This window comes from Oryzias latipes, chromosome 16 (assembly GCF_002234675.1).
Source record: "Oryzias latipes chromosome 16, ASM223467v1".
In the NCBI taxonomy this organism is placed as follows: Eukaryota; Metazoa; Chordata; class Actinopteri; order Beloniformes; family Adrianichthyidae; genus Oryzias; species Oryzias latipes.
Genome location: NC_019874.2, coordinates 100,512 through 124,523, shown reverse-complemented (window position 1 = coordinate 124,523; position 24,012 = coordinate 100,512). Strand labels below are relative to the sequence as shown.

The following is a 24,012-nucleotide window of genomic DNA, read 5'->3' as shown; positions in this document are numbered from 1 at the left end:
GATATAACTTCCGCCGAGCGGCTTTTTTTTTCAAACTTTATTGAATGTAACAATTCAATACAAAACAATCTTAAACAGCGCCGAGCGGCTATATACATTGACACGTCAGCTCGGTAAAATACGAGACGATCTTCTAAACGTGCTTTTAATAATGTTACGGTTATTATGAAGCACCTGTTCGCTCATCATTTGAATTTTAATCCGTGTGGTCAGAGCTCTTTCTGAACGAAGCCAGGATTAGCAGTATGCTAACACGGGCTAACAACATTAGCTTTGGGTGGTGCTGCTTGCTGGCTGCACGTAAACATGTAAGAATAACATCAGCCTTTATTTAGTCGGGACACGACTGGAAACACAAATCCACGTGATTGTTTGAATGTTTTCTAAGGACTGAGCGACATTTCTGCTTTGAAGCTCAAACCGCTGTGTGTGCTGACGATCCGAGCTGTGCTCAGACACACACTTTTAGACCCGGTTCTGAGTTCGGTTGCTTGTACCCCTAGAGCTGCGGGACGGATCGCAGTCTTAAATCTCCCACACATACCGCTTTTTTTTGTTAAAGTCACTTCCCTCAGTTTATACTGGATCATCGCGGATTAACCATTAGTTGGGAAATAAAATGAAAAAAGCAAAATAACGATTAGCAATTATATAACGAACGAAACATGAACGAACGAAAAATGTAAAAAATACCCCCCCCCCCCCCCCCCCCCCGACGATGTCATCGTCCATCCCGATGGTTGACAGCAAACATCGTCAACAGCCAATTTAAGGGACATCGCCCAACCCTAATGAGAGGGCAGTCCCACATGATGTGAACATGATGTGCTCATTGGTTTCCACATTTTCTCCAACATAACGGAGGGTTTCCATCGTAATGAGTCTTCTGAAGTGGTGTGATAAAGAATCTGATCAGATTTTTCCATCCATATTCTCTCCATCTTTGTGAAGCAGTACATTTCCATTGTTGTTTCCATATTGATGTCCATTCGTCCGGTGTTATGTTCACTCCGGCCTCTTTCTCACACAATGTCTTCACATATTCAGTCGAGTGAGGATTCTTGCTTATCAAAAACGCATACAGAGCAGAAATATGTTTTCTAATAACATCACCTTTATATGCCTTTGTAATTATGTCAACCAGATCTCTTTTAGTTTCAACCTTTACTCCAATCTTTGTGTTTATATAATGCCTTATTTGTAGGTATCTATAAAAGTCCTGCTTTTCCAAACTGTATTTTTCTTTCAACGTTTCAAAACTGATTACCTTGCCATCCTTAATCAAGCTTCCAAATGTTGATAGCCCTTTGGTGGACCAATATTTAAAACGTGAATCCAATTTGTTTGGGGCAAAATTAGAATCATAGGCATACCATTTGAATATTGAGAGGTCGTTTTCTAGTTTTAATTCTTTAACTACGTTTTTCCATATAGAGAGTGTACACTTAACCCACGGATTGCAAATATTGTCAATATGTTTTTGGATATTTGAGTCCACCAGAACTGCTTGTATGGGAATAGTGATCAAATTTTCCTCCATGTCTTTCCATTTAGCGTTTCAGTTCACATCACACCAGTTAATCACCGTTTTCATTTGAGCTGCTCGAAAATAATCCCTTAGAGAAGGCAGGCCCCACCCTCCTTCATTTTTATGGAATTGTAGCGTTTTAAGGCGAACTCTTGGTCTCTTACCTCCCCATATGAAACGTGATATGATTTTATCCCATTCATGAAATTGGTTTTGAGGGATATTTATAGGTAGTGTCTGGAAAAGATAGAGTAATCTTGGTAAAATATTCATTTTGATGGATTCAATTCTTGAATATAAAGAAAGAAAAGGAATCAAGTTCCAACGTTTTACATCCTCCACTATCTTCTTATGTAGTGGGATGTAATTTTCCTCATATAATTTATTCAGGTTTTTAGGTATGTTTACACCTAAATATTTTATTGATTTTGTCTGCCATCTCATTGGGTATTACGCCGCCAAAACGGCTGGAGGGCTGTAGTTGTAAGCAAGTATTTGAGTTTTGTCCATATTAATTTTATACCCAGATAAGTTTCCAAAATGTTTGCACAGATTCATCAGTTCAGGTAAAGATTTTGTAGGTTGTTCTAAATATATTAATATATCATCTGCGTAACACGCGAGTTTGTGTTCCTTTCCTTGGATGTTTATTCCTTTGATATCCTTGTTTTGTCTAATTGATTGTGCCAGTGGCTTTAAATATAAGGCAAATAAAAGTGGAGACCAGGCGCAACCTTGTTTGTTTCCTCTCTGGATAGTAAAGCTGTTTGAGAGGTAACCATTAACTTTAACTCTTGCCGTGGAATTGGCATACAGAGCCTTCACTGTTTCAATAATTATGTTATGAAACCCAAATTTAGTCAATACTCTATACAGAAAGTCCCAATTTACTGAATCAAATGCTTTTTCCGCATCTATACTCATGAGCATAGCTTTATTTTTAGATATTTGTATCTGCTCTATTATATGCAGGGTTCTGCGTATATTATCTTGTGTCTGCCGGTTTCTTATAAATCCAGTCTGGTCGTTACTTATCAGATTGGGTAAGAATTCCTCCATTCGCCTGGCCATAATTGAGCTAAACAGTCTGTAGTCTATATTAAGGACGGAGATTGGTCTATATGAGCCACACTCAAATTTATCTTTACCTTCTTTGGGAATGGCAGAAATAATGGCATCGTTCCAAATTGGTGGTATTTGGGATTTCTTTAACACCCAGTTGAATGTCTGAAGCATTATAGGGATCAACTCGTCCTTAAATTCCTTGTACCACTCTGCGGTAAAGCCATCAGAGCCCGGCGATTTATTGGTTTTTAGACGACTTGTGGCTTTCCTAAGTTCCATTTCTGTGACCTCTGCTGTCATTCTCTCATTTTGCTCTTCGTTCAGAGTTGGTAGGTTTATGGAGTTAAGAAAATGATCAATCTCGTCCTCCGTCCCACCAGTTACTTTGGAGTATAAGTTTTTATGAAATGCTTCAAACGCCCCATGCATTTCACTCAATTTGGTCATGATATTTCCGGTTTCTGGATGTTTGATTTTGATTACAGTGCTGTCAGCGATTTTCTTTTTTAGTTTCCATGCTAAAATTTTCATTGATTTGGATCCACCTTCATAGTATTTCTGTTTCAGATACATTAATTTTTTCTTTATCTCTTGTGTACTCAGATTATTTATTTTGTTTCTTACTTCTTTTAATTGTTGCAGTGTGCTTGTTAAAGGGTTCTTTTTATGTTTGCTTTCTAGTTGTGTTAACTTCTTTTGTAATTCTTCAGCCTTTCTATAACGCATTTTCTTCCTATGGGAGGCGATTGAGATAATTTTCCCTCTCATAACTGCCTTTAATGTGTCCCATAGAATTGGAAATGACACTTCTCCATTATCATTTATTTTAAGAAAATCGCTCATTTCTTTTGTTATTTCTTTTTTCATATTTGTGTCTTTAAGAAGGAGTGAATTTAATTTCCAAGAGAATAGTTTTGGACATGTGTTTAGATGAATAGTTAGATATAATGGTGCATGGTCGCTTACATCTATTGACCCCATTTCACATCTTTGGATTGTATCCTTATCTTTACCAAAAGTTAGGAAATAATCTATTCTGGTATTAATTGAATGTGGAGCCGAGTAGTGGGAGTAGTCTCGCCTTGTAGGGAAAAGTTCTCTCCATATGTCTATCAAACCCACCTCCTCCATGAGTGTAGAGACTTTTTTATATAAAGTATTTGGCTCTTGTATTCTCCCACTAGAACTATCCAAGTCCGGCCTCAGTCTGATGTTTAGGTCTCCACCACAAATCAATAGACCTCGGGTTTCTGTTACCATTATATTAATAATTTTTTTAAAGAAACTCAAGTCGCTTCCTGGTGGTGCATATACATTCATAAATGTAATTAGATTACCATCTATCATTCCCCGGACTAAAACAAACCTACCTTCTTTATCCTTAATCTCAAAAGACTTTTCAAAATTCACATTTTTGGAGATTAAAATTGCCACGCCTCGCCTACGGCCAGATATGTATGAGGAGAAAAACATATTTGTGAAGCCCATTTTCTTTAATTTTTCATGTTCCTCATCATTTAGATGAGTTTCTTGTAAGTACACCACTTGTGCTTGCTCTTTCTTCATCTTAGTCAAAACTCTGCTACGCTTAATAGGATTTGTGAGTCCATTGACATTAAAAGAAATAACTTTAATACCTTTCATCACTCTGGAAAAAAAATTGCACATTTCAAAATATAGATACCTTTTTGACTGGTCAACTCCCTTAATGAACAAGAACAAAGAACTGTAGTAACAAAAAAAACAAAGAAGTAAAGTATGTGATTCTGAGGTTGGGGTCGTTTCTGTCAGACCCTGACACGGATGTAGTTCAAGTCCTACCAACAGGGGAAAACCCTTCCTCCTGGGAAAAGGGCCCCTGATTATGTTTTTAATACTCGTTTCTCCGTTGTCTCTCTTCTTGCATACATTCAGCTGTTAGGGGAAAAGTACTCACAGACTTTAACAGGAGGACTGTTCGTCCTCACTGATCCTCTGCAGAAGCGGGGGAACGCCTCCTAAAAGCTTGAAGCTTCTTGCGGATAATTTCCTCTCGGTGCTCCTCTGTGTCTCGCTGCTGCTGCTGCTGTGTTCCCATCATCTCCCAGGCTGTTCGGGACAGCTGCTCCGTCAGGGTTTCCCTTGGTGTAACATCGCTGACCTGGAAGCCTCCTCCGCAGTAGAGTAGAGCACAGTTCCATCCTGGTAGAAAACCCTCAGTTTGGCTGGATATGGCATCTGGAATCTGATGTTTTGTTGTTTTAAAGCCTTTTTTGCTTCAGCATAGTCCTTCCGTTTCCATAGAATGGCTGGGGCATAATCCTGGTCAAAATATATTTTTCTTCCGTTCAGAAGAACAGTCTTTTTTGCCCAGGCTTTGCGTAAAACATCTTCTTTGGTTGTGAAGCTGACAAACCGTATCAGAATCGAGCGGGGAGTTTCTGTTCCGCTCCTCTTTGCACCGAGGGCCCGATGTGATCTTTCAATGCCCAGATTGGTGTCTTGAGAGAGATTTAAAAAATCTTTTGTTTTTTCCACAAATTCCTGCATGGAGGATCCCTCTGCTCCCTCAGGAACATTGTAGAGTCTTAAATTCTTTCTCCTGGCCCGACTCTCCTGGTCCACAATTTTCTCTTCCTGTTCGCCGACAATCTTTAGCATCTTTAACATTACATGCTCCACGTTTTGTACTCGGTCTTCCACTTTATCAATTCGGGTCTCCGGCTATTTTGTTACTGATACTTGCCGAATCCGAATTGAAGTCTTGGAATTCTCTGCGGAAATCGCGTATTTCCCCGAGTATTGTGGCTAACGCTGAGTCGGACCCTTTCTCCGGTTTAGCCATAGCATTAGCTTCTTGTTGTTGTTGTTGTGTTGGCGCCGCCGCGGCGTTTTCCTCATTTGTGCGTTCCCCTGTGAGCCCTTTCTGCTTTTCTTTTTTCCCCATGTTCACCCCGATTATTCCTATGCTATTTTCCGACCTTTTCTTAGAAGAATCTGATGTTTTTACGGGGTGAAGACGATAAAATAGAGAGAGCTACTGCGTTAAGCTGCCATTCGGTAGAGTGACGTCACCGGAACCCCCGTGAATACATTTCTTAATCTAACATCAAATTTCTAAAATATATATATTTTCTAAGTAATATTTGAAACCAAGTCATATTGCCAACAGAGAAGTCGGATTCAGACTTGGTATTAATACAGACGACTCTTTTTGGTCACAGATTTGCTCAAACACTTTTAGACTAACCAAAAGTCCTAATCTGCATCTGATTCAGTTTAAAACTCTTCATAAAACTCATTACAGGACAAATGATGTTCAAGATGGGTCTCAGAGAATCAGACATTTGTGGGTTTTGTAACAGCAATACCCCAGATCATTATCTACACGCCTGTGGCTTTGCTCATCTGTGTCCTGGTTTTGGCAGAAGGTGTGTGTAGATTTGTCAACCTGGTTCGACATCGCTATCACAGCCTCGCCATCTCTTTGTGTACTTGGTGATACGAGCGCCATCAGATTAGAGGAAAGATCGAAATCTGTCATCTTTACTGCCCTTTGCATAGCTAAAAAAACAATTAGTTAGTTAATTGGAAGAGTAAAAATAGCATCAGTTATGATCAATATCAGAACCTACTTTTGGATCATGTCAGCTTAGAGTTAACATCCGCAGTGGACAAAAACAATATAGAAGAACTTCAGGTCTGGGTCCGGCTGCCGAGGGTTTTCGAGGACAGGGGTCTGGGAGCTCCGCCTTCTGGGGTGGGATCACTACCTGGGACGGGGTGGGGTTTTTGCCCCTGGGGTCTCTGGGTTGGGGATGGGGGGTTGGGTGCCCGTGGGGACCCTGCTTGGGGGGGTTTTGCTGTCTCATCCCCCAGGTGTAGCTGGGGTCAACCTGCGCCCCGGCTTCTCGGCACTGCCCCTGGTCTGGGGGGGGCTCGCCTGCGTCCGGGGCTGGGTCCCAGTCGTCTCTGGTCCCGGGGGTGTGTTGGTGCGGTCCTGATTGGCCTGCCTGTGCCCTGGGGCACCACCTGTTGGCTTGGCCGGGGGTGAGGGTGGAACACTCGGCTGCCTGGGGGGGATGGGGGTGCTTGTGGTTGGCGAGGGACGTCTGATGGGTCCGGGGTTCAGGCGCCCGGGAACCAGAGCTCCCATTGGGGACCCGGTTGCATGGGGCTGGGGCTCTGTTCTACGGCCCTGGGGGTGGTGTCTAGACCTGCTCCTCCCTGGCTGTGTGGTCTTTGGGGGCTGGTGTGCTCTGCAGTGCCTCTGCCGCACTGCGCAGCGGGCCTGGTGCCTCGTGCTCGGGTGGGGGTTTTTGGGACAGGGATACAACAATACCATGTATGCTAGAGCATGACAAGTCTCGCTTTGTACACATAACAACTCACCAAGAAGCCGGGGAGTTGATAGTGGGGGGAGGGGACTAAACTAAATAAATAAATACATTTTATTCATTTATTTATTTAACCAGGAAGGTCCCATTGAGATTAAAAACCTCTTTTACAAGGGAGTTCTTGCCAAGAGGCAGCAAAAAGTTACAAACACAGACAACTAATACAATTACAATTTCAATTATAAAAACAGTTACATTTAAAGGAGTTGACCTCAAGTGCTCTCTGTCTGGCTTTAAAATCATAAATAAATAGAGAAGAGACAAATATAGATCAGTCAAAAGGGGGGAAAAATGATAAATATAAATAAATAAATAAAAATAAAAAAGGGGAAGAAAAAAATAAGAGGGAAACAATTTTTGTAAAAGCAATTGAGGAAATAAATAAATATAGTTAAGTAAACCCCCCCCCCCCCCCCATCCCAATCGGTCAGGACTCCCGGGCGCTGGCGTGCCTCTCGTCTGGTCGCCGGCGTAGGTCTCGAGCGGTCGGGGCATTGGGTATCGGCCCGGTGCGCCTTGGGGCAGGGCGGGTCCCTTCCGGGGCCGGGGCGCCTCTGCGTGCTCTCTGTTCCTCCTACTCCTCGGTCGGGGGCTGATGGGTCCTGACCTCCGTCTCCGTTTCTGTGGTGGGGTCCGGTGCAAAATTATGAGCGAGCAGGCCCTTAATACCAATAATAACAGTAATAAAAGCACATTTTGAAGGTTGTCCAAATGGCAAACCTTTTCTTTTGGCCAGTCTAAGGCACACCTGTGCAATAATCATGCTGTCTAATCAGCATCTTGATATGGCACACCTGCGAGGTGGGATGGATGTTCTTGGCAAAGGAGAAGTGCTCCCTATCACAGATTTAGACAGATTTGTGAACAATATTTCAGAGAACTGGTTATTTTGTGTATGTGGAAAATGTTTCACATCTATGAGTTCATACCATAAAAAATGGGAGCAATGACAAAAGTGTTGCGTTTATATTTTTGGTCAGTGTATGAATGAGGCCTGAACCCAATTTGAGAAAATCAGAAGCCATGCGCTTTTGTCCTGCTTACACGTTCACCGGTCATATCCGATCTGTGCCACATGAGAGGAAAAAATCGGAATGGGGTCACTTGAACCGCGCAGTGGAAATACGGGCATGGGTATTGTTTTTTTTTTTCTTATATTTTTCTACACCCCTCTTCGTGAACATCGGTAATATGAATATTGTGTGTCCCTGTCTGTGTGCAGTAATCTTGGGAGATAAATCTTTAATCATTGATGCATGATTATACTTCAAACCCTTAAATAGTTGTGTGCAGACTATTTTTTTTGTATTGTTGCTGTCCGGTCCAACAAGGAATGAAAAAAAATTTAATTTTCATAAATAAAGCTTAGCCTCAAATACAAAAGGGGTTTATACAAATATTCACTCAGTCTGTTTGAAGATCCATAAACCCCAATTGTAACAATAAAATCTGTTTGCTTGCTCAGTTGTTTAAGTAAAAAAAAACAAAAAACTTTTTTCAGGCCATGGACTAGTCTAATGTCAGACAATGTTTTCACGAACCAACCTGTTTGAGGCTCAAGTGAAATGTTTGCATTTTCATTTAGCCTCCAGTTTTTACCTAAACTTTTGAGGGTAAAGGTTATCTTCATGCTATTTAAATACAAAGATTAAAAAAAGTAAGTCTTGATTCTGGAACATGTGGGCATCTAGGTTTTGATAAATGCCACCCAGCACTTGAGATTTTTCTTCAAAAACCTTTGTACTGTAAATTGAATAGAAGAAAAACCTGAAGTTCCTTCTGCCTGTGTTGTCTGCGGTTCTGTTTTCACATAAGCACAGACCTCATTCTTCCAGATTTCCTTCACCGTTTTACTTCTTTATTTGATTTCTTTACTCTTGGAATCAATATACCCTGCAATCTTTAAATCTGCGTTCACACCGAACACGATTCGCGTGACAAATTCTCTGCCTGCCGCCTGTTCAAAAATTGGCGTGTTTGAAATCCCCCAGGCAGACCCAGCACTGCGCATATCGCCTTGTAAACGGTGTATGCTGGTTAGTTTTTTGCTCTGATGCCACATGTGCATCATCATGAAAATATCACGAGAAAGGGGCAGGGGCAAGGAGACTACCCATTAGACGCGCAATTGGAAGTTTGCTACTGCGCTGGTTGCGAGCTGCCTTGATGACTACAAAACAATGCATTGTGGGAAACAGTGCCCTGATAGTTCTTGTAGTGAAAGGGATGCTAAATAGAAACCGCTGGTGCTCAATGAAGCAAATCTGTGTATTTTGTTACTCTTTCTGTAGATGGTAAATTAGAGATGAAAATTTTTCTTTTTATATAAATGGCTATGGCAATTGAAATCAATAACACTCAGATTACCTCATCAATACAAATGATTTTACTTGAAACTTCTTTTGTACTGATAATCATTTTGGTTTTAATTGCAAATCATCTGTGGTTCTGTGTTTTATTGTTGCCTTTAGAAGTTCCCTTTTATTTCAGTTTGTTTTATTTATCTGGGAGAGTGAACATTAATATTTGTCATCTGTTTTCCCCGGACAGATATAATAGTCAACCTTTAAAGCTGAAAATAACAAATAAAAACAACAATTGAAAACATCACAAAACATGATATACAGATGCCCACAGTGACCTTTTAGTCAAAGGGGTTTTTTGTCCCATTTTCATGTATGAATGCCTGTGTGACGCATTATTTACCAATAGCATCCATCAGTTCATAATCATTTAGAAAATAGTTTAAAAAATAATTAATTCAGAAAATATGATGAACATGCCCCTCCCTGACACACACCTGGCAGCCCTTCCTCACATGTCTTGCCTACCCCTTCACTCGCTGAAGCAGCACTATACAATTAGGCTGGAGATTGGCAAGGCGCTGCAGATCTTTTACTTAGTTTCTGTGCTATCCTAGGTTCTTTAACGTTGGGAGTTGGGTCATCTAGACCCACTAGACAGTGCTCTGAACCTTTTTTCTTCAATGATTTGTGATCTTCACTGGTGTCCATGGATTACATGAATTCTTTCCACCTTTATCCACCTTTGTCATGGTAGCAAGAACACATCAAAGGTCATCTTGACCCCATAGGATAGCACAAGGGTTAACCGAAGTCAAACAGTCTTCTTGTCTTGTCGGAATTTGTTTTCCAGCGTCCTCACTTGCGAAACATGGATTTTATATTTGCAGCCGGCTCGCTGCATCTTTGCATTCACAGTTTGAAGAGAACAACTCTGATTTAAAGGCAAAAAAAACAATATTTTGTCTTTTGAAATGCATTTGTATTTCACTCTCTGTGTTAATACCGTTCTCATGCTGTTTTCCTCTAGGTCCTCTTTACCGAAGTCACACAACAACACATTATGGCAGCTCCGTAGATTGTGGAAAAAATGTAAAACTTTGAAGTTCGCCTTATGGTTATGAAAGTACGGTAAATAGAAAAATATGATAAGAGGCAGAGAGCCGCATGCAGCTCGAGAGCCACGTGTTAGCCACCCCCTGCTCAGAAAAAAGAAAGTCTTGCTCCGCTGCCTCGCCGGATTTGACATGCAAATATCGGCCAATCAGATCAACCAGAGAAGTTACCGCCCCCAAGTGACAAAAACGCCCTCTTAACACTGCGTGCAAACCTAAGGAGCGCTCAAAAGCAAAGTCAGCGCGTAGGATCATGGCTCCGTTTGGATTGCAGGCGTGCAGTTGTAAAATGCGGGGTTACTCAGTTAGAATTGTGCCTGCGCGGTTGTAAAGTTCACTCACTCAGTTCCTGAATAAACCCAGTCAGTTGTCTTTGCGCTCGTTCAATTAATGTCAGCGATGAAACACGATATTCTTCTTCCCTCCTTTCCTTTTCCGTTCGGTCCAACACAAAAGATTTTGAAATATGATTAAAATGAATAAAGTTTGGCCTAAATTACAAAAGGAGTTTATTCAGACATACCTCTGGTTTGTCAGAAAATTCATAACCCCTGTTGGTAAAATAAAAAATGTCCAACACAAGAGGCCTTCAGCTCTCATCTGTCTGCCCAGCTGTTGGAAGTTAAAAAAAGCAAAAAAACAACCTACATGGAGCAACATATCCAACTGACCCCAGCCACATTCCTGAACATAAAATATGGCAGTGCCTTTATTCAAATCAAACTACCAATGTGTCACATTATGAAGGAAGGTCCTCCCTGCTGGTCTCCATTTTCTTGAGGAAATTACACTGCAAGGTCCTACAGATCTCCAGAATTTGAAGGCTTGCTGTCCTTAACCTGAGAGGGAAAAAAAACAGAATAAAATCTGTGGATCTTTTTTTAAAACTATTTTAATGAAAATAAGAAAATATCATAAGGTTCTGAGGCACAGGCAGGCTGCTTCCTGTCTAGCCACCAGAATTGCTCCATAGACAGGGCTCCAGACTAACTTTTTTCACTAGGAGCACAGTGGCCCCTAACTGAAAATTTTAGGGGCACAACCAGAAAATTTAGGGGCGCATACCGTAAATTAACATGCTAACCAAATCTACTAATTTCCACTGTATTACTAATAAATACTTTAATAATAGATGCAGAAATTACAATGTGCTGTTTAAATTCAGTTTCACATTTTATTCTGCACTTTTGAAGATGCAACAAGAAGGTAAACTGACAGCACCATCGCTGTCATGGAAATTTATCTTTGTGACACCAAATAGGTGCAGCCAAGATGCACAATAAGCGTGTTTGAGATCACCCAGGTGAACTCAACGCTGCGCAGATCACCTGGTGTGTGACATATATTTTTGTTTTTGCTCCAACATCAACTGTCAATCATCACAAAAATATCGCGAGAAAGGGGTGGGAGCAAGGGGCAAACCTACCCGGACACAGCTGGAAACTGAACTGACTGAAAGCTGCCCTACTGACTACAAAACAATGCATTATGGGACATATGTCCTGATGGTTTTTGTAGTGGAGTGATTAATTAAAATAATTTAAAATACCAATTCATTAAAAAAGGCTACATACATCACAAAACATTAAAATAATCATAAAATATATAATAACACAGATCATACTAAGGGGGGAGAAGAATATTAAAACTAAATTGAATGTTAAGGACAAATCCATCTTCCTGTTCTCCTTCAGTCTTGCTGCAGATTCGCTTTCATCTCACAGCCCCCCCCCGCCTGGTCTCCCCAATGATCCAGGCGAGGTGCCGGTTCATCTCAAACACGTCTATCGTTGCATTTTCCCCACGTATTTTCAGTGTGTCTAAAACTAATGTTGTTTTTGCTCGAGCGTGTTTAAAGGTCAAGCCCTGTTAGCTGTCACGCATGTAGTTGTGGGACATTTATTCTCCTCAGCTGACCCGACTCCCGCGGGAGCGATGTGCTGCCGTAACGGCCGTGCATAACCGTTTGATGCGCCGCCGTAACCGTAACCAAAACCTAAACCTTCCTCCGGTTCTGTGCGGCCCAGAGAAAAGTTCAGCACGGACTGCATGTATTTAGAAAATTACGAGCGAATAAATACGTTCTAAAGGAAAGTAAGGAACTCCTTAATGTGTGTGGGAGGGGGCTGTCAGGTGTCCTGCTTTCAAGCCCGGTCATTGTCCCGCCCCCAAGAGTCATATACCCCACTGTGATTGGTTGGTCAGCTCCGCGCACGACAATGAAAAAGTGTCATTCATACAAACTGGCGGGCTGCAGTAACATTAAACCTTCATATTAAGGCGGGGACCGCAAAATATCATCTTGGGGGCCGCAAATAGCCTGCGGGCCGCGAGTTTGAGACCCCTGCTGTACACTCTGGCACTGGTACACTAGCCGCAGGTCGGAAGAATGAATCAATAGTTCGCTTACCCATAGTTCAGACGCACATATCAGGTTGTGATATTTGTCTCCGTTTCCTTCCCACAGATGTTTACGCGCACTCGATTATCTCTAGGCCCCTCCCCCTACACACATTTTAGCCACTCACAGTGGCTTTCCCTATTCTTCTCACACGCAGTGGCCGCCTCACAGACAGGTATCACGCGAGAGTGTACGTGCTTGCGTTTCATGAGTATGTGCGCGAGTGTGTGTGTCTGCCTGCGTGCGTGTGGGCTTGCGTCTCATTGATTATTTCATTGATCATTGATGTGCCCCTTCCACGTTTAATGTATAAAAAATACGTAGGGTGGGGGAGGCAAATTTACTGGTAGCATATGTGCGACTGGATGTAAAATTCAGTCGCACACTCTCAAATTTTGGTCGCAAAATGCGACCAATTGCTCGCAGTCTGGAGCCCTGATAGAGCCCTGCGACATACTGTCCAGGGTTGGCCTTAGCCCAACAGTAGCCGGGACAGGGTCAAGAAACCCTGCTGCCCCGAAAGTGATACAGCAGGTAAAGAAAATGGATGGATGGAAATTCAAGAGAACTACCAGATCAATCCACCATATTGGATGTGTATTCACTGACAACGTCACATGCCCAAAGTTACGTCTCTGACCTCACCAAAGTTTAAATATTAGAACTCTGGCCGCACCGCTCAAATCGCGCTGCTGTCAGACCCCCACACCTGTACATTGACTTAACAATGCAATTGGCCTCCTCTGCTGCGCATTTCGCGTTCAGTGTGAGAACGCAGCTTTAACGTCAAAATGTAAAGTCAATTCTAAACACTGTTTTTATTATTGATCTTTTTATTCTTTCCAATAGATCTGAAGATGATTACTCTGAGGAGGAAGACGATGAAGAGGAAGAGGAGTATGACGGCGAGATCCCCCAGCCAGAGCTGGAGCCTCGGAGTCGTCTGTGCCTGATTGGAGATGCCGGGGTCTGCTTTCTCCCAGGAGAAAATGGGAGTGAGGGTGAGGAAGTTGAAGAAGATGAGGAGGAGGAAGAAGGGGAGCATCACATGCGAGAAGATGACAGTGACACAGATGGTCCTATGCTTCATAAAGATGAGGATGAGGAGGATGAGCCTCCACCAAGTAAGCACAACTGCTCCCTTAGGAGGCTTAGCGCTGTTGTTTAGTGTTTTCACTCCGGCCTTCATCTCTCGTGCAGGTGCTCTGGCCAGCAAAGTGAATAGAAAAGACACTCTGGCTCTAAAGCTGGGCAGCCGTTCATGTGTGCCTGACAGGGACAGGTTCGTTCAGGACGGGAGCAGTAGGGACGAGCAGCCTCATGGACAGGGGCTCACCTGGCAGAGCAGGGAGCAGTGGGAGGCCATCCGCACTCAGATCGGCACGGCACTCTCGCGGTAAAATCCCAGTTTGTCGCGTTTACGTTCCACAATTTCATATGAAGACACTTTGTAAATGAATAAGAGGTTGTTTCAAAGATCCATGCCCTACTTATCACCTGTCTCATTAGGTGATGAAAGTATGTAAAAAAGTACCAGATTCTTTTCTTGTTTGTTTTTTCTTTTGCTTTAGGCGACTTAGTCAGAGACCCACCGCTGAGGAGCTGGAGCAAAGAAACATCCTTCAGCGTCAGTATTCACTCTTGACATATTAACATATCTTTGGAATAAGGGGCGGAGCTTTCAAAGCTAGACTGATTTTTGTCTGCGTTTATCAGCAGCACTTTTCACTCCTTTATCAAAAGATTTTTTCATTATATTCAGGTGTTAAAAGCCACATTGTTTTTTTTTCTTGCCTCAAAGCTGAATGTGCCTACAGCCACATTCAGTATTTGCATTTTTAACAGTTATTTGAAATGTGATCATTAACTAAGGGTCTAATTTTGGAAATGTTTCATTTTCTACTTTTTCTTTAATGTCCAAAAAATCTTTCATGTTGAAATCTAAATTTGGTCCTGACACTTTTTCCCCTTTCATCCTTTCCTCAGCTAAAAATCAGGCTGACAGACAGGCGGAAGTCAGAGAAATCAAGCGGCGGTTGACCAGAAAGGTACAGCAAAAATACCTGAGTGTCATTTTGTATAGCTAGAGACATATTAAATGTAGAATAAACCAAAATTTTCTGTTGTAGCTGAGTCAAAGACCCACGGTTGCAGAACTGCAGGCGAGAAAAATCTTAAGATTCCATGAATATGTGGAAGTCACAGATGCCCAGGACTATGACCGGAGGGCAGACAAGCCATGGACCAAGCTGACTCCAGCCGATAAGGTGAGCTCTACACTTATTGCTACAATAATGTATTGTTGGCCCCCAATGAATATTTTTTTTCTCCTGAAGTTCACATTTAACTCAGTATTGATTCTTGCAGGCCGCCATCCGAAAGGAGCTTAATGACTATAAGAGCACTGAAATGGAGGTTCATGAAGAAAGCAGAATCTACACAAGGTGTGCTTTTATTAAATTTTGTTCATGTCTCAAAAAATGATGCAAATTATGGTTATTTCTCATTCATTTTGGTTTAAAATAATCTGTAAAATCTCAATTTAAAACAAAAGAAAATTATTGAATTAATACCAATATCTGGTCATCATTTTACTGACATTTCAATCCCAAACATCCTGTCTCTGCCTGGTGCCTTCAAGGAGCTCCAGTACAAATACGGTGAGCGACAGGGCTCACACTACATACAAACGGAACAAGGCAACGGCATTACCCGAAGCACAACGACATAACCGCAGCATTAGCATTAACCTCAGCACAACGGAAATTAGGACTTTTTTTTCCTACCGGCAGGAAAAAAAACAATTCAGTTTCAAACTATTCAGTGCTCCGAAGAGCTACGTGATATTAAGGTGTTTTCTAGGGTGTTATAAATTTACCCAGCTCTCCACATAGGGACATCTGCATCTGACGCTCTTGGTCTTTTTTTTTTATTACGACTTTTAAGTCGTGAATTTACATAAAAATTACTCAAAAATTTATAGATTAACAAGGAAAAAACACCAAGGTTTATCGGAGCCTAGCTTGAAGATGAAATATGTGGAGCCTTTTGTGAAGCTTTATTTCTGGAAAGGTTAAAAAAACAAAGAGATTCTGAACCTTTTGACGACTCAAAATCAGATTATTTTCTGTGGAGCCGGCTTTCCGGGGTTTGGGGTCAGTAAAGCAGACTGCTGCAGCCTTTATTTTCCTTTTCATTCCCATAACCTGAAGTTCATTTGTGTCATTACGTCATGAACCTGTCATCTGAACACCAGAGTGGAAGTAAACAGTGTTACATACGCCCCCTCCTGCAGATGAAACGTCCCGTTTCAGCATTAAACAATAAAGAGGAATGAAAATAGTCTGTTATATTAGCATTAGAACGTTGAAAATGCCAAAAAGTGCGCCTCCTCAGACGGAAGCGTCACACAGACGTAGAGATCTGGTCTTTAAAGGAGGAAGAAGGGATTCTCATCTGCAGGGACAACGATGGCTTCATCGGGCTGCAGAGATCCTGCAAACCACCCATCAATAAATAAAACATTAATAGATTGTAAATCAAACAAATGAGCTTCCAAACATTTGGAACAGTGAACATTCAGTTCACCTGTTCTACTAAGTTTAGTGGGTCTGCTCTGCTGCTGCGCTGCGTTCACTTGCTGCTCTGTATGATCACTTCCACTTCAATCTTGTGAAATTACGAGTTTTTTTCTCGTAAATTCACAGTTTAAAATATCGTAATTTTACTTTTTTTTTTTTTTTTGGTGGCCCTAAAACTCAGTTGTACAGAATAATTTGAAACGAAATTATTTTTTCTCCGCCGGTAGGACAACAGAGTCCTCATGTTATCTTTTTCGGTCATTTCCGTTGTGCTGAGGTTAATGCTAATGCTGCGGTAATGCCGTTGCGTTGTTTCTTTTGTTTGTAGTGTGAGCCCTGTTGGCCACCATAGTTCTTCATTGTCACATTGTAAGTTGAAAAGTCAAAACAGTCAAAATTTTAGCACTTTTGGCTGACAAAATGATTTTTGAGCACTAAACGCAGTCAAAAGGAAATTTTCTCATTTTCAGTTCAAAACAAGTGTTATTCATTGTAATTTTAAAAGTCAAAACAGTCAGAATATGAGCACAAGTGCTTTTTTCCTACTTTTGGCACTTTTGACTGACAAAACTATTTTTGAGCACAAAACGCACCCAAAAGCAAATGTTCTCATTTGTGGTTCAAAACAAGTGTTACATTGTATAGATGAAAAGTTAAAATACTCAGAATTCGAGCAAAAATGCTTTTTTTACACTTTTGACTAGGGATGGGCATCGTTAAGGTTTTAACGCTACTACTACTCTTATTGATACTGCTTATCAATCCGGTATTTTAATGGTACTCTTATCAATACTTTTTGAGGACGAAAAATAAACAAACAACAAATTAAGAACTTAAAGTGTTTTATTTCCTCATTATGTAACAACAGTTTTTTTAACAAAACATTTCACTTCATATTTTTAGCAATTTTCTCGTAACTTCTCAGGCATCACCAGCAACTGTTGGAATTAATGTTGGAATTACAAGTTGTAGATTTTGAACGGTGTGTTCGTGGCAAATTCGCAACTGTTGCAATCTTAGCTAGCTCGCACATTTTTCATCCAAATGCCGTGTAAAAATAAAATATGTGATTCCCTGGCCCACGCTGAACAAAACAATGTAACATATGACAAGATTGATAAACGAATGTGGGCGTGGTAAGCAAAAAAACGTTGCAAAAACATGTGCTGACTCGGCAAAAAGGAAAAAATTTGGATTTTTTTTTGAGAATTGACTAACGAAACCAATATATACTTGTCTGCGAAATCCAGAGGAAGTTTTGAAATCATTACGGGATGGCGACATGACCTACGGTTTGGGGGCCATTTTGTGCCAAATTCTGCGATTTCAGCATTTTTGCGATTAAAAATAATATAGGAAAAGGAACTTTTTTTCGAGCGATTTTCACGAAATTTCACACACATGTTGTTAGCGTAAGTCTACAATCTCCCATGGAGTTTTGACAACCTTTGACTTCGGGAAAAGGCCGCCATCTTGAATTAAAAAAAAAAAGCAACTTGAATATCAGAAACAAACGTAAACTTGTCGCTGGGATTTTTATTGATCATCTCCTAACTTTTTAGGCATCAATGGGAAGCTACCCTGGAAAAAAGGTTGCAATTACAAGTTGTAAATTTTGAGCGGTGTGCGTATGGCGAGCTAGCAAAAGTGGCGTACTTTTATAACTCTTATGATTTTCAATGGAATACTGTGTAAAACTGTGTGCATCCATGTCTGGAACTGAACATATTGAAACACACTGGATATGGCCATATAAGGAATGAGGGCGTGGTTAGCAAAACAATTCTGTTGCTAAGCACATCAAAAAGTTTACTTTTTCCGATTCGTCTGAAATTGACAGATAAAATTGACAAAAAAGCCGCCATTTTGAAAAAGTGGATTTTTTTTTTTTAATCAGCTTATGACATGTGGCTTTTACCAATGGAGCAATTTGTTTTCTGAGTAAGTTGATGATGCTGAAAAACACGAAAATCGCCATTTCTCTGAGTTTGCCACAAAATGTCCACCAAGCCGTAAGTCGTGTGGCCATCCCATAACGATTTTAACACTTCTTTGGGATATCTCTAACACGCACGTTTTGGTTTTGTACCTGTATTTTGAAACATTTTCGCTGAAAGGCATCAAAATCGTTCCAACTGCGAAAATAATATGGTCCTTGCAGTCAGTGACTGCTGCTGCGGGCCGTACTAATAAAAAAAAGAAGCAGAAAAAATATAGAAGTTTTTGCGGTCAGGTTTCCCATGTATTTCAATGCAGCCTTTCTTTTACCATAGGCTGGGCATGTCTTTTTGGCTTTAAACCCGTCCTTTGAGGACTTTTTGAGGACTCAGAATGCCTGGATAACTGGTAGGGTTTTAGAAACAACTACTGATAAGCGAGGACTTGAGCATCAGCTACGCATCAAGACCAAGACAAACTGTTTAGACAGACCTATCATTGGTTGAATGCTGTAAAGCATTCAACCAATGATAGGTCATTAGGTAAAGCATTCAACCCTTTGTTTTCCTCTTATGATATCTTCCGCCGTTTTTCAGCACTTAACTCCTTCTACAATTTTTAACCTATTTTAACCATTCAACTTTTAAAATGTTCAGCTTTTTCAGCTTATTCCTGCTATGACTTTTGGTTTTTCAAATCCTTCAACTTGTTAAGATATTCCAGGATTTTCCAGGATTTTTTGCCCTATTAAAATACATAGGGAAGTTATGGTGCATGAGGTTCCCGGTTCGAGACCCGGTTCGGACATTTCAAATTTTTCAACCATTCAACTATTAAAATGTTCAACTCTTTCAACTTATTACAGTTATTACTTTTGGTACTTCAAATCCTTGAACTTTTCAAGATATTCCAGGATTTTCCAGGATTTTCCAAGTTTTTTGCACCATTAAAATACATGGAGAATCCTTGAAACCTTTGTTTCTTTCAACCATTATAACTTTAACATGCCTTTAGCTAGAAACACTGTTCAAACATTAAACCGCTCACAAGACTTTGGACTTCAATATAAGTTTTGAAATTATTATGGGATGGCAAAACCAACTACGGTTTTGCGGCCATTTTGTGCCTAAATGTGAGGCGATTTTAAACTTCAGTTTTTACCTATTTTAACCATTTTACTGTTACAATGTTAAGATCTTTCAGCTTAATCCTTTCAGCTATTACTTTTGGTCTTTCAAATCCTTGAACCTTTCAAGATATTCCAGGATTTTCCATGATTTTCCAAGATTATTGCTTCATTAAAATATATTGAAAATCCTTGCAAACCTTTGTTTCTTTCAACCATTATAACTTCAACATACTTGTGGCTAGAGACACCGTTCAAACATTAAAATGATCACAAGGCTTTGGACTATAAAATACGTTTAGAAATCATTATGGGATGTCGACACAACCTACTGTTTGGTGGCCATTTTTTGACAAAATCTGAAGCAAAATTGCAATAAACTTCATCCGTGGCTGGAACTGAACATATTGAAATTCACTGGATCTGGACATATCAGGAATGTGGGCGTGGTTAGCAAACAAACGTCGTTGCTAAGGACGTCCAAAGGTTTACTTTTTCCGATTCGTCTGAAACTGACGTTGATTTGTTCGTCATCCCCAGGCGATCCAAACATAAAATGGTTGCTATGGAGATAAAATCAATAGTGTTGCGGCTAAACAGCGTTGAGGGCCGCCGTGGGCTAAGCTGCGGCTTCTTTGTCCGACGCGCGTTCCAATGAAAAGTCCCAAACGTCTGCCTGGCTGCAAAGTATTTATTTTCTTCTGCAGGTTTCCAATCAATACAGTCCAAACGATTGATAAATTAAATATTCCAGCAGTGACAGACTTCCAAACCACACAAGTGACGCGATCAAGTAACGCGGTCAACAAATTATGAGATCACCGCGGCTCACCCCACTTCCTCATCCATTCTAATGCTTCGCCAGCGAGTAAGTGAGCACCTTTCAAACTTCGTGCCACACACGCTCCCAGTGACACACCCACAACCTAGCTGGTGACGCTGCGCTTCACCTGTGCCACCTTCATTATGGCTCCTACATTCCGGCCCCTAATTATTACACATAAAAATTACCAACTCATTAATATGTAGGAGACAAAACTATCAAGGTAACAAAACACCAACCCACCATGTGAGCTTTACCCAGCCCAAGTGATCATTCAAACCAGTCCAACAGTAAGAGTCAATGTTAAATCGAAAGTCTTCTTCGGATCTTCATGGCTCCTCCGCTTCCTGTAGAAGGCCCACTTTGGTAATAGGTCTATTTAGACAACTAGTCTTAGTCTTAATGCGAACTTGTCGCACAAGTCCTCTTCTGTCAGGAACTGTCTCCACAACTCGACCAGTCAGCCATGAATTGCGAGGTGCAGAATCATCCAAGATGATGACGATATCCCCAGGAACAAGATTTCTTCGGATGCTCTGCCATTTTTGCCGCTCTTGAAGCTGAGGTAGGTACTCCTTCAACCAGTGTTTCCAAAAAAGATCTGCCATGTACTGTAGTACTAAGTCGTTAACATCAGTGGAGGCCTTGGTTACGGGGCGACTGTTAATAATGGTTTCGGCTTCGCATAAGAAGGTATGAAGACCTTCCTCATCCAAACTCTGGGTCTTTAAAACAGAGTTCATAACCTTTCGCAGTGATTTGATCAGACGCTCCCACACTCCACCATGATGTGATCCAGTGGGGGGATTAAAAATCCACTTGATTCCCTTCTGAAGTTGGGTGTTGCTGATTTGAGAATGATTCCATCTTCTTACCCCTTCTCTTAACTCGCGTTCAGCCCCAACAAAATTGGTTCCATTATCTGAATGCAGCTCCAACACTTGCCCACGCCTGGCATTAAACCTTCGGAAGCCATTGATGAAGGAATCCGTTTCCAATGATGACAATACTTCCAGATGTACAGCTCCTATTGCGAGACAAGTGAAGATGACTCCATATCGTTTCACCATGCTCCTTCCTCGCTTGACCTCGAAGGGGCCAAAACAATCAACTCCAACACGAGTAAAGGGAGGTTCATCTGGACGTACCCTCTCAGGGGGAAGATCTGCCATCCTTTGACAGCCTGGTGCAGCATGGAGTCTGCGACAAGTAACACACTTGGATAAAATCTTCCTGATAGTGGTGCTAGCTCCTGGAATCCAGAACCTTTGGCGTAGTTCGGCAAGCATGTGATTGCGTCCACCATGTCCTGTCTGATGATGCACATAGTGTAAAATAAGCTCAGAAATGTGAAGGTCTTGTTGGTCTTTAGTAAATCTCCTTTGTAACATCAAAATACGCTGTTCTGCTACCGCCCTATTGTTTGGCATCTTCACATCAATCTGTTTCAGAGGTAGTCCAATGACATAGTGGTTGTCTTTCAGCTTGATGGATTTTGAAACCATCTCCATGAAACGTTGATCTTCCCTTGACCATTCAAGCTCCTCACCTTGAGAACATTCAGGGAAATCCATTTTCATCTGCTGTTGCCACAGATCATCAAGTCTAGACACAGATATTCTGTTAACAGTGACACTTAACTGTTTATTTTCTTGTTTCTCCACCAACTTCAACTCTTAGAGGTCCATTTACTGTCCAGCCAAGGATTGTTTTAACTGCGTATGGACCACCATCTTCGCTGCGTATGACATGCCATGGTTCTAGTGCTTTAGGAACATTTGCACCGATAAGCAAATCAATTCCAGAATTGATTTCTGTGATTCTTAAGTCTGCCAGATGTGGCCATTTTAGCAGATCGTCTTGATGGGGAATATTATCACGATGTACAGGCATGCAATTCTGTGTGTACAATTCGGGTAATTCACAAAACATATCTTCATCCAATCCAGCTATCTCCAAGCCTGAAACGATGTGACTCCCAACCATCTTCTCCTGACCCATTGTTCTTAAAAGGATGTTGGTTCTTCTCCCACTTAGCTTTAATTTCCTCATGAGTTCATCAGTGCAAAACGATGCAGAGCTACCAGGGTCTAAGAAGGCTCTTTTTGGATTTAACTCGAACTGGTACAATCGGCAGAGTACAGTCATGTGCGCCGGCCCTAGTTAAACCACTAGATTGGACAGAAAGTGAAGCCATCGCACATGCACTCTCAGCGTTCTCCTTCCTCTGAATTGGACCAGTTTCCTTTTCTTTAGGAAAGATGTGCAGCATTGTGGGATGCTTCAACCCACACACTTTACATTCCAGTCTTCTCCTGCAGTCTTTACTCATGTGCCCAATGCACAGACAACCGAAACACAGACCCTTTTCTTTTAAAAAGGTCATTTTCTCCACATGTGTTCTCCTTTCCAATAGAGGGCACAAATCCAAACAATGTCCTGATCCACAGAAAATACAGCTTTTAACAACAGGTAAGTCTTTCTCTCTCTCCATTCTAGGTTCTACCTTCCTTTTTGTAACACCAACTGTGGTAGCAAAACTGCTTCCTTTGAACTTTGAACATGGCTGTGGCTTGGAAGCTCTAACAACCTTCCTTGGAGTAGATAAGTCTTGAATGTCACCAAACAGTGGGTCACTTTTAATCTTCACCCGCTTCTCAATAAACTGAACAATATCAAGAAGGTTGACTCTTCTGTGAAACCTTTCCTGTATGTCACAAACAACGTGTCTCCATTTATCCTTCAACTTATATGGTAATTTCCTGATAATAGCTTGCATATTGCCAGGAACATCCAACTCGTGCATGAATTCGGTGTCTTCCATAACATTACAGCATTCTCTGAGTAGAAAACTGTATCCTTGTAAAGCTTTTACATCTTCAGATTTTATAGCAGGCCATGAAAAAACTGTATCCATATATGCAGAAATGATTTTGATTAAGCAACCAAAATGTTCTTGAAGCAGTAACTTTGCTTTAACATATCCAGAATCACTGGGCATTTGGATACAACTTCTTACTAGCTCTCGAGGTTGACCTCTAGTGTACTGTTCTAAAAAATACAAACAATCCTTTGCACTGTTTGTTTTAGCTTCAACGCTGTCTTCAAATGCACTAATGAAAGACTTGTAATGAAGAGGATCACCATCAAATACTGGAATCTCTCTTCTTGGGAGTGAAAATACAGACTGTTGATGAACCAACAAATACGTGATTTCATTTTGTCTTTCCAACACTGATATTAATTGTTTACTTTCACCAGCTAATGATGGGTGCGTTTCATGTGTTGGTTGAGGGTGAGACTGATTCATAATATAAACTCCATCTTGTTGAGTCATTAAGTTCTTCTGAACTACACCTGTAATTTGAGTCTGAGTATCCACTCGATTTACTTTAGTATTGACGACTGGCTGTGATTGCGGCTGACAAGCTGTAACAGTATTGTGAGATTGTTGTCCAATAACTGTAGGTTCAAATGATTTAGAATAAGGATTCAAGGTTTGCGTTTTCTTTTGTTCTCTTTCAAAATAAGAGTTCATTCCATCAGATCCGTTACGTGAAGCAGCTGTTGCTTGAGAACAAGCTGAGCTCTGCTGGTACACCTTTACTTTAGCCACTGATGCTGCAATTTCAGTCTCCAAACTCAGTTCTTCTTTCCTTTTCCTGAGCTGCTCCTCTTGCTCTTCTAAAGCATGCTTTTGTTTTAACATTTTCTGTCTTGCCATTAATGCAGCAATGTCTGCTTCAGTTTTAATGC

At 41.1% G+C, this 24,012-nt stretch overlaps 1 protein-coding gene across 1 annotated transcript in view; it reads left to right on the top strand.

The window, feature by feature from the left end:
- phactr4 (phosphatase and actin regulator 4) overlaps nt 1-24,012 on the top strand; it is a 126,930-nt gene that overhangs the window by 91,252 nt on the left and 11,666 nt on the right. Inside the window, exons 10-15 of the mRNA XM_023964259.1 lie at nt 13,638-13,912; nt 13,989-14,184; nt 14,360-14,415; nt 14,775-14,836; nt 14,918-15,055; nt 15,156-15,232. Coding sequence (XP_023820027.1) covers nt 13,638-13,912; nt 13,989-14,184; nt 14,360-14,415; nt 14,775-14,836; nt 14,918-15,055; nt 15,156-15,232 — 804 coding nt within the window. The remainder of the gene's footprint in view (nt 1-13,637; nt 13,913-13,988; nt 14,185-14,359; nt 14,416-14,774; nt 14,837-14,917; nt 15,056-15,155; nt 15,233-24,012) is intronic.